We start from the raw sequence: 10587 nt of genomic DNA, 5'->3' as shown, positions 1-10587 counted from the left end.
CGGGAACCGGTCTGTATGTGGGATCCGAACCCTCGGCGGAAGCGCCGCCGCGCTCCCAAGCGGCGCACTGTAGCAGTGCGCCACCGGGCCGGCCCCGGGTAGAATATTTTTAAAACATAGAAAAGCTCAAAAAAGTATTTTGGTATACAGTTTCCATATTTTTTCTTTGACATAGATACTCATGTATTTTTATATTTTTCATAGAAAAATGAAATCATACTATATATTACTATTTGAGGATTTTTTTTTCACTTGAAACACATTTCTCTTTAGTTTTCATTATTTTAGCTTTTAATTACCCAAAAAAAAAGAGAATAGCAAAATGAACCCTTATGTACCTATCACCTGACTTCAGAAATTATCAATATTTTGCCAATTTTATAACTCATTTAAACCAAAAGTTAAAGTTTCGATGCTTTTTAGAGACATAATTTCATCTCTTCCTTACAACAGCCCTGTGAAACAGGGTTTGTTACGCTATATCTAGATGGATAAACTTCTACTAGATGGATAGGTAACTTATCTGAGATCATGTGACTTGTGGTAATGGACTCAGGATCTCTGCTGTTTTCATGGCCCTATGGAGTTGGCATATTTCATAATTGCAAATCAAAAGTAAAAGTGTCAGTAACCTGTTATCTCTTAAATGTGTTCTAGAAACCACATCGTTCTACAGGAAAATGCACAGCATGCCACCCGGTTCATAGCTCTGGCAAATGTTGGAAACCCAGAAAAGAAAAAGGTAGAGATTTGAGAATTTGGTGGTAGGTTGACATTCATTGTCTGCCTGTTAAATGCTTCTCTTGGGAAATATTAGTGATACCTGGAATCTATCTTTGTATTAGAAAACAGTGTAGGTGGTAAAAGTGTAGGTTGTTTTTCTAACTTCCCTGAGAGTATTTCTGATTTCTTATGTCCCAAAACAGCCTATTGTGGATTGAGACACCTAAAATTAGAACCATCAGTCCAGTGGGAAAGTAGGCGGGTAATCTGTAAATTATTCCACTATAACATGCCATAGACAGTGTGCATACAAAAGATAAGCAAATACATATTTTGGTTTTTTCCATAATATTTTAAGCTTTTAAGCCTAATTCTTTCTTAGCAAATTTAGATTTGTAATTTTTTTATTTGCCCTTCCAAACCGAATAGCACTCATAGTATTTTTAATCTATCAGTTTATTCTCAGGGACATGTTAGCCTCAGCCATAAGCTACTCATGCTTCAGCGAAAGGGTATGCACATTTTTAAATTTGGCAAGCATTATTAAATTCATCTGAAATTTTTGTTCAAATTTACACCCTACCAGCAGTGTATCGTTTTTTTCCCTCTGCACATTCTCACTGGGTAGTGTCAAATTTTTATTAAAGTTTTTGCCAATCTGATAGATGAAAGATGGTGTATCATTGTTATTTAGTTGCATTTCTCTGATCTGTCGTGAGGTTAAACATCTCTTTATATCTTATCTAAAGTTTTCAATGTCTGTACGATTTGTCTAAGATTCTAGATATTTATATATTTACTTCTTTGCTACTGGTCCCTAAGAAAATTTTATCAGCATGTATAGTAGAATTTGTATAATATCAGAGAGGGAAACCCTGAGTTGTCTAATTGTAGTTGTCATTAAGAAATGAGTGGTAGCTCCATAATTCTGTTGACAAAGTACACAAAAATAAAGAATTCAGAGACAGAAGGAGTTTGTCTTCAAGGGTTACAGAGCAAGTGCCTTTGGGCCTTATAGTGACTATTCCCTTATCTGGATGAGAACCCCTGATTTGTGTAAGGGCTGGGGCTTTTATTTGTTCTTCAGTACTTTGTCAGCCCTTGGTTAGCTCCTTCAGAGGCCATAGAATTGGCAACTGATTTACTGTGTATTCACAGACGGGCTGGTTGCTGCTCTTTTAATTTTAATGAGTTTCAGATGCTTTCTGTGAAATCTACACCATAAAATAGGTTAATTACATTTGGATAAATAGTATTTTCCCTAATGTTATGTTCTTTTTCTCTAAAGTATCTTTATGCATTCAGTATTGTTCCCATGAAACTAATGAATGCAGCAGAACTTGTAAAACAGCCTCCAGATGTCACTGAAAACCCTTACAGAAAATTGGGGCAGGGAGTATCCACAGGAAAGCAAATTCCTGCCCCTGAGGTATGTTCTTATTGAGGGGTGGTATTTTCTGGGACAATTGCACATTACAGGAGTATTTTTCCTGGTTACAGTTTAGTACATAAGACAAGTTTAGGCCTTAGAATCTAAATTTTTCCCCCCCAAGAAATCATGGTAATGTTTAAAAAGTCCTAGTAGATTTCAACTAAGCTCAGTGTTTTTTATTGTAGTTTGAGGTTAAGTTTTATATGTTAAATCTTTCTTTGTCTAAACTTGATTCATATGTTGGGGTTACAATTTCATATAAGTCTTTCCTTGTCTAAAGTTGATGATCTATTCTTAGCTCTTTGGCAAGGATCCAGCTGCTTGGTAGCTATATAATTTGTGATTTTATAATGATTGCTAGTGGGTAAATAAGATTTACTATGAAGAAATTTTCTTTTTTCTTTTTTCGACTGGTAAGGGGATCATAACCCTTGGCATGGTGCGGTCTGCACCATGCTCAACCAGTGAGCACACTGGCCATCCCTATATAGAATCTAAACCACGGCCTCAGCGCTACCAGCGCCACACTCTCCCGAGTGAGCCATGGGGCCGGCCCAAGAAATTTTCTTAATAGCAGACTTTTCTGTAATTAATTTTTCCCCCATTAAAGTAATGGATGTTAATTTCCCTTTCTAGTATGCATGGTCTGCTTTCTCAGACTTTTCTTTCTTTATGAACAGCCTTCTCATCTCTAATTAAAGCTGAATTAGACTTATTTGACCTGTGAAATTGTAGGACTACACAAGGAATTTGGGTGGGTTCATATTGTTCTGTTTTAGGAAAGAATTGCTCTATAACTTGCATTTTAACTTGTTTTTCCAAAGAGATGAATTTGGCACTATCTTGGATAAGTGCTGAGATGTATGGCTGAGAGTTGAGGCATCAAGACTGGAAAGATATTTTTCTTCCTTAGAATAGGCAGAAAGGGCTGAGAGGGAGGACAGACATGATATGAAAGGAATACCTTGTATGTGAATGGTTGGCTGCTTGTCTAAGTGTTAGCTTAATAATATTTACTCTTCTGCCTTTGGCTGTTCCAGGAAGAATCAACCTGTCAATTTTTCTTTGATTTAAATGAAAAGCAGGGAAGGAAGCGTTCATCCACAGGCAGAGATAACAAATTTTCTCCTCACCAAAAGCAGCCTCGCAAACCTCGTAAGTTCCTTGGTTCCAGAGGTCTTCTATGTGAGCAATAACTGTTATTTTGAGTTTTGTTTGGAAGGCAGCATTGGTAAGAGAACCTCTTCTGGCAGAGGAAAATTGTACAATGAGTTATTAGGACCAATAGTAAAAATACAATAATATAAAGATGGCCTGACTTTGAGGCTGTCTGAGGCTCTTCTTGTAAGAACTATGGAAAATGTTCCTTTCCTTTTTGTCTGTAAAATATGTGAGGTAAAGACCCTGAAAAACCAAGGTAGATTTATAAAATAATAGAATATTCAAGCTGGGAGGAAGGACTTTAAAGCTATTTCATTGAGATCTTCTTTCTCTAACTCCTTGTTTCAAAGATGAAGAAGCTGACCTTGGGAGGGTAAACTGTTCTCCATGGTCACGTGGCTAGCTAATGGCATAGCTGGGACTAGAACTGGAGTTCCTGACACCCAGTTCAGTGTTCTTTCATTTCAATGTATTTCCTATCATGTGCTACTTTAGTCAAATGTGTGATTATCCATTTGTGGGTCACCTACCTGTGGATTGGTTACAAATTCAGAACATTTCTAATGGAGGTTTAATTTCATTGAAAATGCTGATAGGAGTTCATAGCGAGGAGCACAAAAGGCCCAGCCCTTTGTAGCAGTGCTGTATACCAGTCTTTATAGACTGTAAAGACCAGACAAGGCTGAATTCTGTAGAGTGATTATATGGTGTAGTGCTTCGACCATACTAACACTTGGCTTTCTTCCACATGAAGCTCAGCCTCCAGGACCCTGCTGGTTTTGCCTTGCCAGCCCTGAAGTGGAAAAACATTTGGTGGTCAACATTGGCACACATGTGAGTTATTTCCATGGACCTTTTACAGAGAAGGAGATGCCTATTTGTTTTTTATTAATTTTATTGAGGCATAATACACGTATAACATTTACCCATTTTAAGTGTATTTTCAGTATTTTTTAGTAAGCTTACTGAGTTGTGCAGCCATCACATGATAGTTTTAGAACATTCCCATCACTCCTGTAAGATCCCTCATGCCCATTTACAGTTAATCCTTGTTCTCACCTTCAGCCCCAGGCAACAACTAGTCTACTTACTGTCTCCATAGGTTTGCCTTTTCTGGACATTTCATATAAATGGAATCATATACTATGTGATCTCTTGTGTCTTGCTTATTTAATTGAGCATAATATTCTTGAGGTCATTCATGTCATAGCATTTATCAGTATTTCATTCCTTTTTACTGCTAAACAGTATTTTATTGTATGGATATACCACATTTTGTCTATCCATTCATCAACTGATGGACATTTGTGTTGTTTCCACTTTATGGCTATTAAGGAATAATACTTGCATGAAATATTTGCATGCAGGTCTTTGTGTGGACATGTGTTTTCACTTCTTTTGGATATATACCTAGAAATGGAATTGATAGGTCATATGGTAAATTTATATTTAACTTTTTAAGAAATTGCTAATCAGCAGATACTTTGAGAACATTGTTGCTATAACCTCTAAATCAGATTTATAAAGGTCAAATTTCTATTAATAGCCTTTGAATACTTTTTCCTACACCATAAGGCTCACTCTTTGCATAGGCTTTTCTTCCTGGAGAATTATACATGTAGTATTGATGTCTCAATTCTGTGTGCTGCTTTTTCAGTGCTATCTTGCCCTGGCCAAGGGAGGCTTATCCGATGATCATGTCCTCATCCTGCCCATTGGACACTACCAGTCAGTGGTGGAGCTTTCAGCAGAAGTGGTGGAAGAGGTAGAGAAGTATAAGGCTACACTGAGACAGTTCTTTAAGAGTCAAGGGAAACGATGTGTTCTATTTGAGAGAAATTATAAGAGCCATCACCTCCAGCTACAGGTAAGTAGTCTCTGCCCAGGAACATGGAAGGGCGCTATGGGGACTTTGATATTGATAAATAAATTTTTAAGTAATGCTTAACTTTAATATTTAATATGGATCTTCATATTAATATTTAAATAATGGTCATTTAAAAGGTTAAAGAGAGGGCCGGCCCAGTGGCTCACTCGGGAGAGTGTGGTGCTGATAAAAGGTTAAAGAGTATCTGGTGATAACCCCAGAGATTTCACAGGGAAGTGCATGCTCAGTACCAGTGAACAGCACAGACAGTAAGTGCCTTGTTTAGGAAAGGATTGAGTAGTTTGGGGAAGGTTCCAAGATCTGGGGCTTGCTAGATAAGAGTTTGGAAGGGAGTGAGTATTTTGTGTGGAGGCCCAGCATGAGTGGAGGCTAAGGGGTAGGAAGTAGTCTCAAAGCCTACATGGGGCTAGCAGCTCAGAAATTTGGAGATTATTTATGGATAATCGGTTTGTAGTTGTGGTGGTTTTCTTTCTGGCACATTTGTTAAGTTTTCAAATGGGCCTAACTCTGCCACATATATTATATAGGAGCTAGCAAAAGCTTGATGACAGATCTCTCTCAAGCTTTCCTGCATTAGAGATTGGCTCCCACATGTGGAAAGCTATCTCATAAGTTTAAGTCCTTACAGACTTAAGGCTGACACAGGCCTGTCTGGTTTGAGGAGAGTCTGTGCTGAGGGGTGTTCCTCCACCCCTGTGATGGATTTGTTACTTCTCACAGACTGCACTGGTACAACCTCTCTCAGACCTCTACAAAGAATTTCTCCTATCCCACCCTCCCCAGGTCATTCCTGTGCCACTCAGCTGCTGCTCTACTGATGACATTAAAGATGCCTTCATTATCCAGGCCCAGGAGCAACAGATAGAGCTGCTGGAAATCCCAGAGCATTCTGACATCAAGCAGGTGAAACAGGAGGGGGTGGTGATGTTCAAGGTTTCGTTTTTGACATGTTGAGCCTGAGGTACTATCAAGGCATTCCAAAAATGTTAAATAGGCAGCAGGCAATTTGGAACTAGTGCAAAGGGTATTGATTACACCAGAGATGAAGATAGCATTACAGCAAAGTCTTAGTGCTTTCCTGGGAAGAGCAAGAAATTAGAAATTTCCTAAGGTGGAAACTTAGAAGGATGGGTGCTACTGGGAGGATATTGATAATATCTTCCAGTCTGGCTTTTTAAACTCCAGCTTCACTAAGCAGCTTGGGATCTATAGCTACTCACACATCCTTTTACTTTTGCATCTAGACTGACTGCTTTGCCAAATTAGAGCTTATAGGAGATGAGCTAGGATTTTAGATTTTTAAAGCATATTTAGCAAGGAAAAAGTATGCTCAAGAAAAAAAGATGAAAAAAGCATATTGTATGTCCTCATACAACTCTGTTTACTTTAGATTGCACAGCCAGGAGCAGCATATTTTTATGTTGAACTTGACACAGGGGAGAAGCTTTTTCACAGAATTAAAAAGAATTTTCCTTTGCAGTTTGGAAGGTTTGTATATTTTTCTTTTTTTCAATGTATTTTCACTAGATCTACTATGAACAGAGTGGTGGGCTGCATGAACAGTTGACAAAAAGCCAAACAGGAAATAGTCCTTGCCTTAAGGGACCTATCATCTTAGGGCAATTCAGATTTTACATATGTGATGCAGAATGTGAAGAGTCCCATGACAAAGTAACAGTATGTTTTAGAAATTCAGAGAAGGGAGAGCTGATTTCTACTTTGCAAAAGGCTTCATGAAAGGGTTGAAGTTGAATCTGAGAGAGAGATTTAGAGGGCAAAGATTGGGGTGAGGGCATTCCAGCCAGAGGGAGTAAAGTGCTGCCATTACTTGAACATATGCTTTGTGCCAGGAACTGTGCCAGGAACTTTACATGCATTGCTTCATTTAATCTTCACAACTCTGAAGGTAGGTACTGTCATCCCAATTTACAAATGTGAAGAATGAGGCTCTAGAGCAGTGCCCCCTTTTCACAATGATAGAAATGCTGTATAAATCCGCACTGTCCAATACGGTAATCACTACCCACATGTGGCTGTTGAGCGCTTGAAATGTGGCTTATGTGACTGAGGAACTGAATTTTTAATTTGATTTAATTTTAATTAATTAGAATGTAAATTTAAATAGCCACACCTGGGTAATGGCTACTATATTGGATGGCACAGCTCTAAAGGGGTTAGGTAGCTTGTCCGTGGTCACACAGTGGTAAGTTCAAACCCAAATCTGTTGGGTCCTAAAACTTGAGGTCTTAACTTCATTATTCTGTAGTGTTCTAAAGGCCTGGAGGAAGCTTCATTTCTGCTTCTCATCTCATGCAGAACATGACTACAAAACCATACAGGGAGTAGTATAAGTTAGGCAAAGATTGAAGACAGGAAGTTGCTGGCAAGAAGAGACAGATGTGGAGGGGAATAGAAAATGTGCAGAACAGAGTATCTTCTGATGCTGGTGTCTGTGATTTACACCAGTTTTTTCCTAGTTAGAACTGGGTTTTCAGTGAGTCTTGAACCTTTCTTGGACTAATTTGGAAAGCCTCTAAGAGATTGCCCCGTTGGATAAATCCAGTAAATGTAGTTGTCTGCATGTTCAAAATGTTAATTGCTAAATGGGAACAAGTGTATTAAGAGCCTTAAACATCTGATGTGATCTTTTTGTTATTGCCTCAGCAACAGGTGCAGATATGGACACTTATGATATAGGCACATGATTGCAGATACACAAAGGCATATAAAGCCCACAAAAGGGAGATTCTCTGAATGGTTTTGTGCTTATGATAGTTGTATTCTCAACATTATTTTTCTTTTTTTTTTTTTTTGTCTTTTGTCTTTTTTCCGTGTCCGGCAACGGATTGCAACCCTCAGTGTTGCCCCCGTACTGGACCGGGGACCGGCAACGGGATTGCAACCCTCGGTGTTGCTCCCACGCCTCGCTCAGCCAGTGAGCGGGAACCAGTCTGTATGTGGGATCCGAACCCTCGGGCGGGAGCGCCGCCGCGCTTCCCAAGCGGCACACTATCCAGTGCGCCACCGGGCCGGCCCTCAACATTATTTTTCAAAATACTAATTTATAGTTATATAGCATTCATAGTTAACAAAATACTTGAAGAGACATTTTTTTCCAGCTGTATGAGAATGGTGGTTCTATCTTCATTTTACATATAAAGTAGGCTCCAGGTTTGCCGGGGGAACTTGAGTTCAGGTTCTTTGAGTTTTAGAGGACTTATGTGATTTGTTTCCAACCCTCCTATTTACTGTAGCCGTAAATGGAACACGGAAAATGAACCACATAGATGCATAAGTAGAGTTATTTCTAATATATCAAAATAAATAGAAATATAAAGCAATGGCAGTTAGAAGGTAGCTTGTGTTGGTGTGTGTCTGTATGTAGTTGTTCTTTAGCCCTGAGAACTAAGATAAGTTGTTTTTTTGAGCTTGTGCTGCTGTGCCTGTGTGGGCCTGAGTCCCCTAGAAGGAGAGGCAGAGAAATTTTAAATCAGAGTAGGTATGTCACTAGGTGCCTGACTCTGCACCATGCCCTCAGCAAACTCATGGTCTAGTTGGGATGACAAAACTACAGTTTAGGCAAGAAGTAATCATAGCTAGCATGGTGCTTTGATTGTGTTATCTCTGTACCTCACACAACCCTGTAAGTAGGAGTTCTTACCTGCATTTCATAGGTGAGGAAATCGAAGACTGAGAGATGAAGTAATCTGTCCAAGTCATAGACAGCAAGTAGCAGAGCTGGCCATTTTCTACTCTGCCATGTTGCTTCTCTAAGTACTAATAAAGTAGTTCCAAGGTGTATAAGAGAAGGAGAAGTAAATAGGATTTGAAGGGTCAGGAAAGGTAGGACCTGAGCCGATCAGTTAAAATGGGTATGATTTTGATAGATAGGATGGCAGAGATAGCACTCAGGACAGGATAACAGTATAAGCAAAGTCAGAGAAATGTGCATACCTTCTTACGGTGATGTTGAGGAGAGCTCTCTGGCTGGAGAGGAATAGAGAGAGGAGGGGGTCTCAGGCTGATACTGTCCATTTTAATACTTTTTTTGACTTTGTTGGGAAAATACAGGAAAATGGTCAGGGCCCCTCAGATGTTCAGAATCGTGCTGAGCATTTGATGTAAATATGCACGTGTGCCCAGGTGTTCCTTGGTTATTGTCTAATGTAATTGTGCATGTGCACCCAGGTGTCCTGGGTTATGGACTTAAGTATAAAGGATGAGTGGCTCTGATCCATGGTGCCTTCCCCCACCCCCTGGGATGCCCCCGGGGGGCCATGGGGAGGCCGCTACTGCTGCTGGAGGCTGTTGCTGCTGCTTCTGCCAGTGCCTCCAGGACCCTCCAAGAGGCTGCCGCCACCACCAAACCTGTAAGCTGCTGGACCTGTAAGCTGCTGCTGCTGCTGCTGCATGAGCTTCTGTCGTCTGCCAACAGCTCCTGGGATCTTTCCCAATTACCTAGCATGGACCTGCATGTGAGGGGTCTGGTGACCCAGTCTGTACAACGGGTTTGAAGGATCTGAGCCCTAGCCCTGTTGGCTTTAGTTATGAATTGCTTTGACAATACAATTGGCATAGCTATTAGCTATTACCGCAGCCTGACAACTGGCGTAGTCATGTTGCTTTACAGACTTCTTTATACTTTTTTTGCAGGGAGGTCCTGGCCAGTGAAGCCATCCTTAATATTCCTGACAAGTCTGACTGGAGGCAGTGTCAGATCAGCAAGGAAGAGGAGGAGACGCTGGCACGCCGTTTCCGGAAAGCCTTTGAGCCTTTTGACTTCACTTTGGATGACTAAGCAAAAGGAAGGACACTTCATGAATTTCACAGGAAGTAGTAGCAGCCTGTTTTTAAAGAAACTACAGTCTCCCCATAGGGACTGTTTCCTTGCCTCTTTTTTGTGCATTCTCATGGAACCTGCCTGCAGCAAGAGGCCTAGGATTGAGTATTTCTGGGGGAAAGTCATTCTAGGTCAGAAATACTAGGATGTTAAAAAGCATGTCTGTCATCCAGCTCCAAGTGTAGCTTCTGTTTATCAACATTTTCAAAAACTTTTAAACTATCAAATAAAATCCAAATGCTTTTCCATGGTTGAGAAGTGTCTTGTGTTCATGTTGCCTATGACTATTGAAATGAGATAGTGTGTGTAATAGGATGGGCCAGAGCTTTAGGCCCACCTGTTATCCCAGAATCACACAGGGTAGAGAAGGGACCCAAGGCCTTTGCTATTTCTTTTCTTATAGTGTTTGTCTTATTGATATATAAGAGTCCATTCAGTCCTTCAGATATTTAACTCCTATGTGCCAAGCATTTTTCTAGGCTCCAGGAATATAGTTGTGTCCCAACATAGTACCAGTTGTCCCAGAGTTTACAGTCTAATTGG

General features: G+C 40.0%; 1 protein-coding gene across 1 annotated transcript in view; it reads left to right on the top strand.

Annotated features, from left to right (window-relative positions):
- Positions 1–10297, top strand: part of CWF19L1 (CWF19-like 1, cell cycle control (S. pombe)) — a 25009-nt gene extending 14712 nt beyond the window's left edge. The window contains exons 7-14 of the mRNA XM_008570600.1: positions 658–742; positions 2012–2152; positions 3196–3310; positions 4071–4150; positions 4974–5183; positions 5988–6107; positions 6595–6692; positions 9858–10297. Of these exons, the coding sequence (XP_008568822.1) occupies positions 658–742; positions 2012–2152; positions 3196–3310; positions 4071–4150; positions 4974–5183; positions 5988–6107; positions 6595–6692; positions 9858–10002 (994 nt within the window). The 3' untranslated portion in view covers positions 10003–10297. The remainder of the gene's footprint in view (positions 1–657; positions 743–2011; positions 2153–3195; positions 3311–4070; positions 4151–4973; positions 5184–5987; positions 6108–6594; positions 6693–9857) is intronic.
- The last annotated feature ends 290 nt before the right edge of the window (positions 10298–10587 follow it).

The sequence above is a fragment of the Galeopterus variegatus genome, unplaced genomic scaffold (assembly GCF_000696425.1).
Source record: "Galeopterus variegatus unplaced genomic scaffold, G_variegatus-3.0.2 Scaffold619, whole genome shotgun sequence".
In the NCBI taxonomy this organism is placed as follows: Eukaryota; Metazoa; Chordata; class Mammalia; order Dermoptera; family Cynocephalidae; genus Galeopterus; species Galeopterus variegatus.
Note: the sequence above shows the minus strand (reverse complement) of the source record. Positions and strands in the feature narration are given on the sequence as shown.